The following is a 17,277-nucleotide window of genomic DNA, read 5'->3' as shown; positions in this document are numbered from 1 at the left end:
TTTGAATTTCATAAATGAAAATTTTGATACTAATTTTTTCTTTTATTTTTTAGTGCAAATATCATTGTATAAAAAAAATAAAAAAAAAAAAACACACAACTAAGCTTTTTGAAAGTGTGTTTAATGAGACAAAAAATGACTTTACGGTGCGTTTGTTGCACCAGACTGTCTCAGACTGGACTAGCTGCAAGGACTAAGTTGGACTGGCTGGCTTAGACTAGACTAAATTGGACTAACTTAGTGAAGTGTTTGGTACAGTGTCGGACTAAGAAGTAGGATAATGAAAACAATAGTGTCACCAGTTTGATGTTTACTCAGACTAGGATTACATTATTGTTTTATTTTAATTGCTTTTTTATTAAAGATATTATTAAAATTAATAATATTGTATGAGAGTGAGACTCAATAAAAATACAAAAACCAAATTTTCTTGCCAACGAAAGAAACATACATGATTCAAGAGTAGCATTATTCCAAACATGAATATAACAAAGTGTTCTCCCAACAATCGACAGGGTTCAAAACGTTGTTCTTAATTATTCACCTTTGGTTTAAAGTTAGTAGATTAGAACCGAATCCACCCCACACACCATTAACTTGAAAGAAATGGTTCTTTGACAAGTTATTATTTTGTTTACATGCTTCCACACATACTCCGCAACCTAAAAATACATTGAACCAACACAAGGGCATGTCCGGAATCTAGACACATAGTTTTCATTTGAAACGACGTTTGAAACTTGAAGTACATTTAAATGACAATATATAACATATCAAGTCTATGATTAAAAGTGAGTGATAACTCATATAAACCTCCACGGTATGAGGATTACCACCGCCACAGGTAAGGTAACTTAAGCAATTCAGTGTACTTGGAACAAAGCACAATTATCACCACAATCACCATATACAGCTTTGCTATTCATTGTTCTGCAACACTAGCAGCACTTAGGTCCACACTGAGGTCAAGAACCTGCTTAAACATTCTAGGAAATTTGGTTAAACCTTATATGAAAGACATGGTTCTATGAAACAGTAAACAAGAAACAAACGCAAGTTAGTTAATCAAGGAAATGTCCATCAACTTCAAGGATGACATGAAATCGAAAACAATAGAACCAAACTAATTGGGCAATGCATAAAATTGTATTTCTTAGCTTCCCTGTTATTAAGGTGTACATGTTGAGTACATCCAAGACAGTGCACTCAAAGTGTGTGGAGGCATCATAACTCTGTTAAACATAAGAAGCCTTTTGTCAAGTGTGCATAAATCATATTGAAGAGTGCCCAGTACAGGTCAAGGCTTGAATAAGACTCACAGTTGATATAAAGCAATTGTCCAAATTGGGTTCATTAACAGGCCCATATCTGTCATAGGTCTTAAAAAATATCTCGTCAATAGGCGCTAAAAGGTCAATCCCTGGCTTTAGCTCAGTCTCGGGATGATCAGTCTCTGCGTCTGTTGATACAAATGCAATAAAGTTTCCCCTTGGAGCAACATTGTGAGAGTAGGAGCACCAAAGAATTGGCCACTAGTAATAAGAAAATACAACAAAAAATAAACAGGGATAACTCGGGATGAATAAATATCCACAAACAAGCTATTGGTTCAAAGCATACACGAGTTCCCTAGAGGCCTACTCAGTAGTTTGGAGTTGAAATGATAGTAGGATAATACTAATATGCATCAAGCAAGTGTTACCACGAAACCCTTCCAACAGTTATAGAATAATATAACTGACTATACCCTCCACCCGATATAACATTGCAACTGCATATCCAATTACATAACAGAAATTTAAAAATTGTGGTTTAGACATTGTATGCATGTAAACTATACCATTCCTTTCTTCCTATTAAAGAAAACCCATTTCCTTGCCATAAAACAACCTAGTCATGGGATTGTTTTTTCCAAAGCAACAATTACAAAGGACATTCTCAAACATGCACACGGCATTCATTGCAAATAAATATTGATCCCAACAAAAGATAAGAGAACTCACATATCTCATATGCGACCCAACTACTTCTGTGCCAGGATAACCTGTATTGAGTGAGATTCATTGGTGTTTGGAATTGGGCAATAGCTCTTGCAACCTTACCAACCTTCCTAACCTGTCAAAATGCAATAAATTTTCAGTAAGTGTTGGGGAATAAGCATTTTTCTTCACCCTTCAAGCAAGATACAGAAGAACAGAGAAGATATTGTGTCCCTTACAGACCTATAAATAAAAACAACCATATGCATACTTGTAGGGCATAAGATGAAATCTCTAGTTGTCACTCTTGTTAAGTCCATTCCCTCATGTGTTTTAGGATTAGTTTCACTATAATCTTGAACATATAGGATGAACTTGCGTGCATGGCGCTTTTCAAACAAACCCATGAGTGGAGATTTAAGGGCCTCCATGTCAGTTGCTTGAACCTTGTGAACCTGTTGCAATAATTGAGATCCCATCCGTAAGGTTTAAGATGAAATTTATACAGGACAATGTGTGAGTGTCTTTGTGAGTGTAGTTACTAAATGTAACTCAACTCATTTCTCAAACCCAATACCAAAATCCAAAAACTCTAGTCCAACCTGATACCAAAATCTGTTGAAAATAGACCTAAATTACAAATTTAACTTTGTATCCACCCTTACAACAACAATTTCGTGATGATTATCATCATTTTAGGACTGAAAATAGCATAAAATGTGAAAACCCCAAATTCTAATCTTAATTTGACCCTAGAAATCAAAACCCTAATTTGTTCAAGTGCAGAGGTCTATTATTGAAAATTTATCAAACAAAACACCTAAATCAAATAAAGCCTAGTAATATCACGATCTGCAAAACAAATCGAAGAAATAATGTCGGATTCGAAGTTTACTAGACAAGAGGAGCAGATGAAGGCGAGCAGGATGCAGCTGAGGGCGAGCAAGATGCAGAGATGAGGATGAGGAGGATGACGATGAGGGAGCTGGGCAAGGAGGGAGCAGGGCAAGGATCGAATTGTAGGAGCAGGGAGATGACGGGATTAGAGGGCGACTTAGCAGTCCTCTCCGAATCAGGGGGTCTCGCTAAGACCTGTTAGCGAGGGACTCAGTCGAGGTGAGTCCTTGCTAATCCCACTAAACTTAGTCTAGTGAAGGCTAGTGTTGCCAAACAAACACACCGTTAATGGACAAAATGCCATCACACTTTCTTTTTATTTGCCCGATAAACTTTCAATTTAGTTCTTACCCCTAAAGTTTTAAAACGTACCAATTTCAACCAACTATGAGTTAGTTTTCCATTTTACATAAGTTCTCTCAACTTGATTATGTGGAAAGTAACCACCAAATTGACAGAATAGGGCAAATCGTAAGAAGATACGTAAGGCATTACTAAAAAAGTTTCCATGTTTTAATTGGTACTTGAATTTACTGAACTAGAAAAATTAATTTTTATCTTAAGAAAATAAATGTTAACCAGTTTGACCAAATAATACTATTTAAATACTTATTAAGTGTGCCTTTGTTGCACAACACACAGTCGTTTTGGTGCACATTGGTTTGCAAAACATAAATCAGCCTAAAACTCTAAGCCTTGTTTGAAAGTGCTTTAAAAATAACGGAAACCACTTTCAGTGAAAATGTTTTGGAACCAATTCTTAATAAAAATACAAGTGCATTCTAGAAAAAACACTTGAAGTGCTTCCTAGAAGAAGCACATAACAGGTGTTACCTAAAAGAAGCACAAAATTGATGCTTCTTCCAATAAGCACTTCGGGGGCATTTGTTGCACTGGACTGTCTTGGATTGGACTAGTTACAGGGACTAAGCTGAACTGGCTTAGACTAGACTAAGCTGGACTAGCTTAGTGAAGCGTTTGGTGCAGTGTCAGGATTAAGGAACATACTAATAATAAATTCCAATATTATATTATTTAATTCATATTTATTAATATTTTACATCATTTAATAAATATTTAGTAATATTTTATTATTACTTTTGTCTATTTTCTCATTCTAGAAACCTTTCCGTTCATCCCCTCTTTCTTCCTTAATTTTCTCCGCCCCACTCCCTCTGTTTTCTTCCTAATTTTTTCTTCGTCCCTCTCCCTCTTCATCTCCATCTTCTTCTTTTGTTCTCTGTTCATCTCCCTATTTTCTTCATTTTGTTCTCTGTTCATCTCCCTCTTTTGATGAAAGAAATTAGCATCAAAATTAAACCCAGAAGTTGTTCATCTCCCAACTTCATAATTGACTGCAAATCTTCACAATCAAACCACAAGGCAAGAAAGAGATTGAAAATTTAGGAGTTGGAGCGGGTTGCATGTGTGATTGCCCCGAAGGTAGAAGATGGGGGTTGGATCTGGTTTACGTTTTCTGGGTGTTGTGATTGAAAATTTCAAGCTTACCTCACTGCAGATTTTTTGGGTTCTGGTTTTCTCGGTGTTGTGTGATTGAAAATTTCAAGCTCATCTCACTTTCGAAATTTTTTTTTAGGTTTTCTAAGATTTTGGGTGTTGGATGTGGTTTTGAAAATAGAAGTTTGCAGATTTTTCTTCTATTTTGTTTCGGTTTTGCCGGATCTAGTCTTTAGGATGGTTTTGGGAAGCGAGGATGAAGTAGATGGATGTGCGAAACGAGAGGGGGAAGCTAAGGTCTTAGCAGTCCGCCCGATTTCGAGGGGTCTCGCTAAGCCCCTTTAGCGAAGTGTTTAGTCCAATTTAGTTGGGGCGAGTCCCATTAAAGTTAGGCCTTTCCGTAAACAAACACGGGATTAGACTAAATGGTAATCCTGTCCAGTCCAGTGAGAGCTAAGGAGGGCAATCAAACATACCCTTCAAGTTTAGAACACAAAAATATTTTCTTTAAAAACGTTTGCAGTCATTTTAAAAGCATTTCCAAACAAGCCCTAGTCCCCTATTTTTCCATCTCATTCCCCAAATATTAATTGTTTATATATGTCCACCCTATTTATGCCAAACTTTTGTAATGACTTGGCTTATGTCCTTATTTGACATGTGTTTATTTGCCACATGATGTGTGTGTGTATAATCATCACTTGCAAATTGAACAAATAATGATTTATGTTATTTAAAATCGGACAATAAAGTGTATGAACATGTCAAAATTGCAAATTAGAGAGTGTGAAGATTTGGAGGCCTTGTAAGGCTTATGTTAAACCCAAATTCACCCAATTTAGTGAGACCTTGTAAAGCTTTTAGCATTCAGCTTAAGTGCATTAGCCCAAGATATATTGGTCATGGGGCATCTAAATGCACTCACCAATTTGATCAATGCACCCAATAAATATTGAGCATGTGTCATCTAAACACCTTTTGTTACTTCTTATAGACCGTTCTCAAATTTTTGTCGTCGGATCCAATGAATTGAAGACTAAGGCAAGTTATCAAACTTCAAACTTTGTCCTAATAGGAGTGGGAGAAAGAATGAATAAAAAAACTTATTTGGTTTTAGGAAGTAAGGAAATGGTGGACTAACTAGCCTCAAGTTATTTGCACAACACGAAAATTTGAAGCCAATCTCTTTCTATTGCTAGAATATGTGGCTGAATCAATTTGCTAACAAAACAAAATGTTCAGGTCTCAGATGTAAGTTTCTTTTGTACTAAAAGTGGCTACGCTCATGACTAAAGAACTGCTTGGAAACTAAAAATTAAATTTAAAAAATTTAAGAGAGTACTTTTGCTAAAAACACTTTTTCAACTATAGTTTACTAATATTTACTCATTTACTTCACATTTGTTTTATCTAAACTACTTATTAATGAAACTCTTATTGTCAACCAAAAGAATGTGAAAAGACATTTTTGTCTTCTTTCACAACAAAAATGTTAAGGACAATAACGTAATTTTACAAAACAAAATTTTGCTATTTTTTATCGAAGCCTCACCTACAAGTGATTTTATCATCTCTAATTTAAAAAATAAAAATACAAAAAAAAAACCTCTATCCCTTTCTCCCTCTCTTCCTCTCTGCTTCAAATTTAAAAACAAAAGTTTAAAAACTACACACAAAGTGTGTATGAAACAAATGAGCAATTTAAAATTAGAATTCTTAGAGAATCATCAAAGTAGGGTGAAAAGGAGATTTTATAAAACAACTAACACAAATTTACAAGCAAACCAAAGGCCCAAGTTACACCTATTAACAAACAAAAAAGGCCCTAAGAATACTGACAAACAGAAAGAGAGCCCAACAAACAATAAGGCCCAAAAACTACACAGTAGCCGAGAAGCTTCCACTGCCATCTCCATCATCAACTTTCCAGTCCGTCCAAACGATTTTCTGTCCATCGCCACCGAGTATTGCCTCACTAGACGCCACCTCTAACCTCGATATGCTACTTGAGCACAACTATAAACAAGGGATAGTTGGCAACAGAGTGAGAACCGGCAGACAACAAAAAGAAAGTGGTGGTGTTGGAAACACCCTAGCTGGTGTAAACACCGGAACGCTACACACGAACTCAATAGGAAACGTGGTTGAAGATCGAACCAAGGAAGAGCTGGAAAGAAGAATATCCTCGGGGGTAGAGGATTTGGATAGACCGGAGTTAAAATTTGGGAGAAACTAACAGTAGAGGCAAGGAAAAAAGAAGGAAATGGGAGAGAATAGGACACGGCAACAGACCCCAGCCAAAGTTAGAGTCGATGCCACCAAAAAATCTTAGGTTTAAAAGTCTCACACAAATATTGAGAAAGACTCTCAGCTTGGAGAGAAAATCTCTCATCTCGGAGAGAAAAGTGTACACAATAAAGAATCATCAAAGTATCAAACCACTTTGATGTTCCAGCCTCCATTCCAGCACATCGATAAAATTCGAATATGAATATCATTTCACATAATCGACATTTTTTATAATTTAAAATATAATTCATGATACGGATTACTTGATTTTCTATACCTTTTGTAGAACATTCTAAAGAGAATCAACATGATTCTAAATTCCGAAAGAATTAAAAATGTAATAGCATGTAATAATGGATCAAAATTAAACAACAAAAGAGATGAGATTACTGGTAATACTCTCCCTTTAATTCTTTGGTTTGTTTTCTTGTTTTTTAGGGTGATTGTTAGGGCCAATTTGGAATTGCTGGGTTTTTTTATTTTTTATTTTTTTATTTTTTTTTATAAAAACTACTCTTGATGTGCTTTAAGAATAATCAGTTGCAAAATGAAGCTGTTGAGCGTTTGATAAACTGTATTTCAAAAAGTGTTGTAAATATTAAAAAAGTGTAAAAGCATTTGGTAAATTTTAATGTAAAAGCAATATAATCATGTATAATGACAAAAATAGACATAATAGTGTGGGTGATGACGTCGACAATGGTGGTGAGGGAAATGGTTGTGATCGTGGTGGTGGAGGTATACCAATAAAGGGGTGTGGTGGTTGGGCTATAGAAGTAACAATGGTGGTAGCGGCGACGACAACAAAAATGGTGGCGGTTGCAGTGGTAGCAGTGGTGGTTGTGTTTATGGTCATCATGGTGGTGGCAACGATGGTAGTGGTAGTTGTGGTAGTGGTGGTGGGTATGATTGCAATGGTGGTTGTGGTGGTGGTGGTGGTGGTGGTGTGATTATGGTAGTGGTGGTGGTGGCAAGAATGATGGTGGTAATGACAATGGTGGTGTAAGAAGTTAGGTTTGTAGTGGTAGGTGGTGGTAGTCACTTTTAAGGTTAAAATGTGTCTAGAAGGATAAAATTGCATAACTTTAAAGTGAAGCAGCTTTTGTAGTGGTACGTGGTGGTGGTGCTCACTGTTTTACTGATTAACTTTAAAGTGAAGCAGCTTTTGATGAAAAAGCAATACTAAATTGGGCTTCAACAGTTAAAATTGCATAGCTTTTTTGTTTGAGTAATGCTACATTTACCACATTTATAACATGTCTCCAATAAAGACAACACTCACCAACATATGTGAGGTCCCATCTCCATTTTTCGTTATTTTCAACAAAAAAAAATATAGTAAGAGAAGCATTTTTGTTTCTATTTCCTACGGGGGGAGGAGACACGAACTTTAGAGTTTTTAGTAATAAACAAACAAGTTGTTTGCTGGGGTTCCTTACATATAGAAGTTATTCATCTTTTAGTAAACAACGTACAATTATTTTAGGGTACAAATAATATAATAAGAAGTATTCATTCTCTTTAGTATAGTTCAAATTCATTTAATTTGAAATGTGTTTTTAGAGATAATCTTTATATAACGATAAAGATAATGAACAATTTTCATTATATATGACCTTTGTACGGTAAAGTGAGCCAAATGTTGTAACTAATTTTTTGTTATTAGTAAGGAATCTACTTTTGACAACCCCACTTAGTAGAATAAAGACTTTGTTGATGTTTGTGTTGTAGCAACAAATCTACAATCAATAATGTACCCGTGTTGGAAGAAGAATTAAAATTATAACCACATTAGGGACAAAATATTATCCCTCAGTCACTTTTTATTTTATTTTATATAAATTTATTATTTTTAAGGGGAGGGCAAGAGTTCAAATTACTACAATAATTTAAGGAAGGAGGAGTTTCGAACCCGCATGTATAAACTCAATATCATATCTACTAAAATATTGGACCACATACACAATCCCTTAGTCTCTGAGGATCCACTGTTATACCTAATTAGGGTTAGTCTTCATCAAGGATTACAATATAAATCAACATGTGTTTAATTAAGCATACTAGAATAACATTATGTGCAAGGGTATACCTGAAGATGTCATTGGAGAAGGAATGAAATTGCAACGAGGGTCAAGAGAGCCTCCTACTCACACAGAACCTTATGGTTTTGACTTTATCTAATTTATTTCAATGTTATTAATCTTTATCATGATTAGGGAGAGTCCTAACCACCATAAAGAAAGATAATTTACCGTAGAACCATCCTCTGATGATCTTGCAATGGTCGGCATAAAAGCATTACGGTGTAAATCACTTTCAGCAAATGTCGAGCTTACTCCTCATAGTCATTAGTCATGCGGATAAACCATAAGAAACACAAAAACCATCACCTCAACTCTGAACGACACTTGCACTTAAAGGTCCGAGTTTGAACAATAAATCATAGCCGCTATAAAGGCTATCCCTCGACAGAGCAAGAGAGATACCACAACCACGAAGACTATTCTTGCCCTGAGCGAAAAAGTGAGACGACTAGAGAAGAAGATGGTTAGAAAATAAGAGAAAAGGGGAGGGAAAGAGAAGGAAGAGACTAACAAGGATTGCTGCTGACTCCACGGCGATAGACATGGGTCCACGATGGAGGTGGGTTATTTCCACATAAACATTCTTCGTTAATCAAAACTAGGAGGACAACGAAGTGGACCTTGGGGGACGCAAATATTGTCATTGTTTTTACTGCATGCATGCAGCAACAATGTTTGCATGCCTAGACAGCGGGACATGACTCAACGACACAAAGATGAGTCCCCAAATCTTTCCTGGCGATCAATGATTTAGCAGTCCAAACACTAGCCGTTAATTGACCGAAAAAAATTAAAACACCAGCCGTGAAAAAGCATATTCCAATACAGTGCCAGAGTTTCTCCATTGGCTCTATTGAAGAAGACGGCAACTTTCCCCCGCCATTTCCTTGGAATAGGCAAGAATATCCATGGCATATATTCCCGCTCTCCAAAGTGAATGCTTCGAAGCACAAAGAAAAAAAATGGAACAAAGTTTTGCCAGAACTCCAAACCAACACTTACCATTGGCCAACCAATCAAAATCCCTTTCAAGTTTAATCGTATACCAATTTCGATGCCATTTTTTCGATTTCCAACTGCTAAATCATTCCACTATCTTCCTTTAAATAGCACTTTCGATTTTCACCACCATAACATTCAAAAGAAAGCTTCAAATTCAAGACCCAGTTTCCAGTTGTTGTGTTGTGTGTGTGATATTCTGTAAATGGCGAGCCCCCTGACACCATCGCACGTTGTTATTGCCTATGACGCCACCAAGGACCGCGGCATGCATGAGCTTACGCTCGCAATTGACAGTCTCCTGAAAAGGGGTGACGTTTTACATTCAGGGGATACCATCATTGTGCTTGGAGTTTTGCATAGGGTTGTCCACCCGAGTAAGTGTTTGATGAATTGGCCTCACTGAACTGCACTTTTTTTAATGGCTTTTTATCCTTGTTTTTTTTCCTAAAATGATATGAAATCTTTGATGGGGTTTTTAAGAAACTTCTCTTATCAATGCCTAGCAACTTTTAAATTTCATATCATTAGTTGGGTGGTTAATAAGATGTAAAAGGTGAAGGGTTTGTGTGAATCTATATTTGAATCTTACCTACTGGCAAATCTTTGCATTGTCAACTTTGATCGTACGTACACATTCGAATCTTATCTATCTAATTATGGTGTATTTCTGTAAAATGCATCTGTGCTCGTATCGGTAACTTATATGCTGTGTTATAATGATCACTGCTGTTATTTGATAGATCATCCCACAAACACATTACGAGCAGGAATTCAAAAACTAAGTCTGCTTCTTTCTGACATGTGTTATATGTGCTTCTTTTGTCTTTGTTTGGGGCAGTGGGATATCACACAAAACCATGCGTGGATTTTTTGGAAAACAGCATTCGTGCAGTAGAGGAAGAAGTTACAAAGAAAGTTGACATGTATGTTAACATGCTTCTTCAAAGTGCGGGAAAGTGTGAAGATCAAGGGGTAACATATTTATCTGAGGCTAAGAATTACTATTTTAAATGATTTGTAAAGTTGTGCGTTCGTTATGTCCCTGCCTTAACAGAGTGTTGGCTTTCCCTCAACCAAATGTGTCTTTACTCAAGACATCTTCTTTCCGAGATTGCTAGAAAGTTCATTTTTCTTATCATGAATTCATGATATTAGCAAATCTTGCAATAATATGATGACATATCTAACAATTTGACCTGAATGTTGTGTCACAATCTGAAAATTTGGGGTATGTTAGTATGCGTTTTGTACTACTTGTAACACAATAATTAAAATGGTGACCATGGATGTGCCGATTCTTTTTCGTACTTATAATGAACATCATCTTCGTCATTGTTAACCTGAACATTAAGATTAGAATGCTGCTTCAATTTTTGCTCACCCTGCTAGTTTCCCTGCTATATTCAGGTCAGCATTGAAGTCAAAGTTACTGCTGGTTTTCCCGTTAAGCAGGTTATTTTGCAAGAGATTATGGCCTGCAATGCAGCTTGGGTTGTACTTGATAGGTAGTTCCTTACCTTGTGTGTAATAGATTTCACTTTAGTTACAAACTTACAGTTGATATCAGATCTGTTTGGGCTGATTCATGACCTAAGTCCCACCCATAAAGTCTATTCTTCACCCTTTTAGATGATAAGACCATCTCTAACCCTTGGGTTAAAATCTGAAATTTTTAACTGCAGAAAATTTAGGTTTTAAGTTAGAAATAGTTTTTTTGCTCTAATCCTTATGGACTAATTTTTAGCCCGAGGTTATTAAAAAATAAATTTAGGATAATTTTTTCCTTAAATTAACTTTAAAAATAATAATTATGTAGACTATCATAATTTAATTTTATGAACATTTTAACCTAAAACTATTTAAATTCCGATAAATGTTAAAAAAACTCATTAAACCGACATTAGGAAACTCGTGGAAAACTATGAAAGAGTATGAAATGCATGAAAGATTTTTTTTTTAATTACTTTAGCCGTTGAATTTAAATTTGGACTGTTAGATCTTTTGTTTTATTGTTGGATGTGATTACATTAGATCTTAACCGCTGAATTCAATGAATATATATAAAACTAAAATAAAATACACACATATGGTGGGCCCACTAACTCAGGAAGAATCATGGCCTAAATTTGCCCCATAAATGAGTATTGGGTTAAAACTCATATTTGTCCTAAGGTTAGAGTTTAGAACCTAAAATTTGAGTTTTACTCCAAATATTGGAGTAGGTATGAATGGGAAAGGGATCCTTGCTTCAATGATGCTACTATATTTCCATGTGATTGGAATGTTAAGTGAAAAATCATAGAGTCTGGCCCTACACTATAAAGATCACTATTCTTTACCTCTGTTGTAAATCGGTCAGAGTACTCCATATTAGTGCTGAACCGCAAACCGTCATTATCCAACTAGTAAAAATAAATGGGTATCTTCAGACTATCGCTTAAAGATTAATTGCCTACTTAAACTAAGAATTATCAAACGTATAGGGCCAAATTAGGAGAGAGTTTAGGTTCGAATCTCGTGAATAGCGAATTTGATATCATACTAGGCTTGCGCATTGTGTAGCTTAACCGAACTCCCCCTCCCCTAATGTATATAGATGTACTAAAAAATAAATAAAAAGAATCGTTAAATGTGTATTTTTTTCAAATTAAAGATTTTCCTTTTCTTTTTTGAATTCTCTTTTCTGTTTCGAATTAGCTTCAATTGTAACTCACAGAGCTTATCACAGGCAACTTAGACGGGATTTGACGTTCTACCTTAAGCAGATACCGTGCAAGGTTGCAATAATTCAAGATAACTTGGCTGTGGAAGTTGTGAGACCTCATATAACAGATGAAACTGAAACTATAGAACACAAATTGTTTTTTTCTTTGTCCAAGCCCGTTCCTCTATCCAACTATCAAGGTAACGGAAACAATGAACCACTCATCACTTGCAGAAGCGACCCTGTATCCATTGATTCACCAGAAAGCTCTGAGATTCTGAAAAATCACTTTGTGACTTCACCTACATTTAAGTTACGAGACTACAGTACTTTATTGAATCTAGGGTCTTCCTGTAAGCAAGAAAATTCAGGTCAGAATCTTGTCATATTCCTTTCTACAAGATGCTTTACAAATTCAAGATATATACTGTTGATTCTGCTGTAAGGATTTCATCTCAGCTGCAATATCCATGCATTAAATCTTAGCCATCTTTGAACTTTCGGTAGAGTTTCGTCATGTGATACGAACCTCAAATGAGGAAAGTTTTTTATGCTCTATGATCTATCTAGATTTAAAAATATTAAAATTATCAGTCCGTATCCTTTGCTTGTTTTATGTGAATATTAAGGCATAAGTATCTCAGTATGTAGGTAGCAAAGCAAGAACTTTTCTTGGTTTCTCCAATATTTGGAGTTAACACTTTTTATAAGTTTCTCGTCAACATGGTTAACACTGGTAACCTGTCACATTTGAATTTTATCGATAGATTCATACGGTTACTAGAAAAAACTGGACTTTCTAACTATCTACATCATTCAGTTTGACATCAAGTAAGTGAAAGCCTTACATCAAACGTATATGCCAAGCTAGTCTGCTGAAGTGATGACAGGAACATAGTTCTGTTTTTTAACAAAGAAGTTCTTGATGCCTTCTTTCATGTTCATCTTAGCTTAGAAAAACTCATTGCATCAAGGTGTTAGTAGTGACAAAGTATGACTTTAGTAACGACCAAGGTTGTAGCACTCACAACTGTACAATTTGAGACTATATTTTCTGTTTTTCAGGTGTTCAAACCAAAGCAGACAATAAACCATCCACTGTTCCTCAAAAAATCCAGAAGCAAAATAACGCCTTCCAAGAAAGATGCTCAGATGCCCCAATTCTGTGTTCCAGATGCGGAACAAGGACTGAAATGTATGTCAAAGATTCCATGACATTCAGCTACTCAGAGATACTGCTTGCAACAAATGATTTTTCCAAGGAAAACTTATTAGGAGAAGGTGGATATGGTCGTGTGTATAAAGGTGAGCTTAAGGATGGACAGCAGATTGCAGCAAAAGTGCGAAAAGAAGCCAGTACACAAGGATTTAAGGAATTTCACTCTGAGGTTTATGTCTTGAGTTTTGCACGCCATAAGAACATTGTCATGCTGTTGGGTTATTGTTGCAAGGAGAACCTAAATATCTTGGTTTATGAATATATTTGCCACAATTCTCTTGAATGGCACTTATTTGGTAAACTTCTGTTAAAATTTTCCCCAGTACTTTTCTTTTTTCCTCCTGTTAGTTCTTATGTTGATAAAATATGGACATGATAAGTGCATCTTCTTTTGCTAATTCTTATTGGCTATTTTTGTAGATGAAAAAGCAGCAGTTCTTGAGTGGCACCAAAGACATTCTATTGCCATTGGAACTGCAAAAGGATTGCGTTTTCTACATGAAGAATGTCGTGGAGGTCCTATAATTCATCGAGACACGCGTCCAAGCAATATCCTGCTAACACATGATTACGTTCCTATGGTAAATTAATTGCCATATTTTTTATGTCTGTCTCTTTATGAGGTCCTTTGAAGAAATGCATAGTGTTCATTTAAATTTCTGGTTTATCAATATGCTCAAGATTTGGTTAGCGGGTAGTGATGTTAATAAATTAAAGTTCCTCTAAGAATCTGGTTGGGTAGTCTTGGTGCCCTCCAGATTTGTGATAAAAATCTAGAGTCATCTGCATAGTCCTATGCTAATGAGCTGCAAAACTTCTAGGAATTATATATTTTTATATATCTTTCTAGCCAGCAGCTCTTTGCACTGGAAAAAGGTCATCTTTCAGTTCTCACAGTGTAAACTAGTAATGACTATTTTGGAGTGCTGATAACAATTCCCTTCTTTTGATATGCGAAAATGTAGGTTGTGGTGCATGAAGCACTTCTGTTGTTTCAGATGGAGTATTGATACATAAAAATTAGGAACTAGTAGATACATATGACCCAGAATACTGAGGACTTGTATATTACAAATATTATTAGTTCTCCTCTTTTTTTTCCTTCCCTTCTTTTTGTTTTGTTTATTTAATTTTTACGTTTTGCATTTCTGGCTTCTACTTTTGTTCGACTTTGGAGTATAATCTTTCGTTTTCATCTCTGAGAAGAATAGGTTTTGACTGCAAGATCTGACTAGTTATTATCAAAGATCTGAAGACTATGAAAACTATTCTAGCTAATTGAATGATTTTCTAAACTCAGTTAGGTGATTTTGGCTTAGCCAAATGGAAGACAACGGGTGATGACACTGACCCGACAAGGATAATTGGCACACTAGGGTGAGGACTTCTATACGCTTTTTCCTGCATTTGATTTCACACTCTACATTCTCTGGTGTTGGTAACTTTCACTAAACTAGTGCAAGTTTTTGGTCCTTGTAGCTACCTTGCTCCAGAGTATGCAGAGAACGGTATTGTTTCTGTACGGACAGATGTATATGCCTTTGGTATGGTTCTGTTACAACTAATAACCGGCCGCAAGATTATTGATTCAAATGGAGAAGGGCAAGTTCAATCCCTACGGGAGTGGGTATGTTGGACTTCATGATGTGTTTTTTCATCTTATTTTATGGCAAAAGGGCAAAAAGAAAAACCATTTTTTACTCGTTGCAGAAACAGCTGTGCTTTATTCTCGGGTTCCAACTAATTAGTCCATATCTGCAAATTTTAGGCAGAACCAATAATCCAGAGGCTAGCACTACATGAACTCATTGATCGTCGTTTAGGAGATTTGTATGAGACATATGGAGTGTACCTTATGGCTAAAGCCGCATACTTATGCATACAAAGAAGTCCTGAAATGCGTCCATCAATGGGAGAGGTAATCAAAATTTTACCCATGTGGTTCTTATTATTTGTGGGAACTGTTAATGAAGTTGGTGCAAGATCAAGTGATATACTCTAACCTGGTTTGACAACAATGTGAACCGCCTTTCTCAAAAATGAATAATGCATGCTCATGAAACACACATTAGATATATGTTGTGGCGTTGGTAGTTAGAAATACCACTGCGTAAACAGAGATCTGTGTATATCTTACTACAAATGTCTCGATGCTGCATTTCAAATTTTAATATGAACTTACAAGATTTCCTTCCAACAGGTTGTCCGTGTTCTTGAAGGTGAAAGTGACAATTTCCACCACATAGGAGTGCACTTTGTACCTCAACAGCATACAAAGTGAAGGATCCAACGGCGCAGTTTAGTTTCATTTTTGCAGATGGTATTGCTGTTTATATTCTCATGTCCACTGTTTTTAGCTTCTCATCTGCAATCTAACTAATGCTTCATTTGATTCTGTCTAAGTTCGCCCTACCTTCTGAAGGGGAAAGTGCCCATTTCTACATTCCAGGATAGCAATTCTACCTCGATGAAGACAATGGCACACTTTATACTTTCGTTTGACGGCTGAAGGTTTTTTTTTTTTTTCCTGTTTTCCTTGAAGATGGTTGTAGCTTCTCACGTAGTTCGCCATTTTCCTTCAACCGGCCAAGGGGATTGGTTTTTCATGGTTTCCAACAAGGGAGACATTGTTTGTAAGGCTTTGAAAACTTGAACATGTCGTGGAGTTTGGCTTTGTCTTTTGATGCCTTCTCTAAGAATAAGATCTTTTCATCTAAATGATCGATCATGAGTTTACTCTCCGCTAGTTTTGTAAAAACAACTCCATATACTCTAGGGATTTATGGCATGTAATCTAAATTATTATTTCCAAGGCTTTGTGGTTGTTGCATTAAGTTAGAGTAATCACAAAATGAATTGCACCCTCATTTGCAGGAAGTTTTAGTTCTTAAATGAAATTCAAGCGATCAAGTGATATGTAATTCGCATTATAAAATAGTAATTTTGCATGTTATAATAGAGAAAATAACGAAGGAAGAAATGCATGGTGACTATATTGAAATTTTTCCTGAGCGAGATGTTTTTGTTTGATTGCTTTTGTCGACGGTCTAAACTCCAAGGGAGAAAAATTGTGTTGAATTGGTACATACATATTTGTTGATGTCTCATGTCTAAGAGAATGCATTTTCTATGTGATCCTAAAATTTGGCAAGGGGATTAAAAGTTGAAGTGATTAAGAGTATGATTAACTCCTCCACTTGAAGTCCCGTGTTTTATTTATCCTCCATTAAAACGGTTTACATAAAAAAATAAAGGAATAATTTGGACTCGATTCATTCGTCTAAACACTACCTACATTCAACCATATATAATTTGATAGATTTTAATTTTAGTCACTAGAAACACACACGATTATTTTATTTTATTTTTATTTTATTCTTGTCAAACGATAAGAAATTTTATTAGATCCGCATATGTAGTAACATTTACATCAGATGCTAACACATTAATCAACCAATCTATTTTAATATGGTCTCATTTATGAAGGCCGCCAATTTGAGCTACAATTGAAGCCACTAGATGAACTACCCTATTACATTAAGCGGAGAGAGAGTAATGTTAAGGAGATCAAATTTTACACTAAATTGTATAAATTAAATGATGTGGCTGTTGATGATTGGATTCTTAATTAAATGTCGATTACCG

At 35.7% G+C, this 17,277-nt stretch overlaps 1 protein-coding gene across 1 annotated transcript; it reads left to right on the top strand.

The window, feature by feature from the left end:
- The first annotated feature begins 9,911 nt into the window (after positions 1–9,911).
- LOC103957933 (probable serine/threonine-protein kinase PBL8) lies at positions 9,912–16,575 on the top strand. Its single transcript, XM_048575893.1, has 11 exons — positions 9,912–10,083; positions 10,548–10,681; positions 11,117–11,214; positions 12,426–12,784; positions 13,479–13,928; positions 14,053–14,213; positions 14,933–15,009; positions 15,112–15,259; positions 15,401–15,550; positions 15,833–15,952; positions 16,036–16,575. The coding sequence occupies exons 1-10, from the start codon at positions 9,912–9,914 to the stop codon at positions 15,911–15,913; spliced, it is 1,830 nt and encodes a 609-aa protein (XP_048431850.1). The 3' UTR covers positions 15,914–15,952; positions 16,036–16,575.
- Positions 16,576–17,277: the final 702 nt, after the last annotated feature.

This window comes from the organism of the source record quoted next, unplaced genomic scaffold (genome assembly GCF_019419815.1).
Source record: "Pyrus x bretschneideri cultivar Hongxiangsu unplaced genomic scaffold, Pyrus_bretschneideri_v1 Contig81, whole genome shotgun sequence".
NCBI lineage: Eukaryota > Viridiplantae > Streptophyta > Magnoliopsida > Rosales > Rosaceae > Pyrus > Pyrus x bretschneideri.
This window is presented reverse-complemented; position numbering and strand designations above follow the sequence as displayed.

Bases quoted from the DNA above. Each gene is read 5' to 3' on its own strand.
- LOC103957933 (XM_048575893.1), top strand. From the start codon at position 9,912: ATGGCGAGCCCCCTGACACCATCGCACGTTGTTATTGCCTATGACGCC. The intron at 10,084-10,547 runs GTAAGTGTTTGA...TGTTTGGGGCAG, and splicing joins GCATAGGGTTGTCCACCCGA to TGGGATATCACACAAAACCA. The intron at 14,214-14,932 runs GTAAATTAATTG...TTCTAAACTCAG, and splicing joins CACATGATTACGTTCCTATG to TTAGGTGATTTTGGCTTAGC.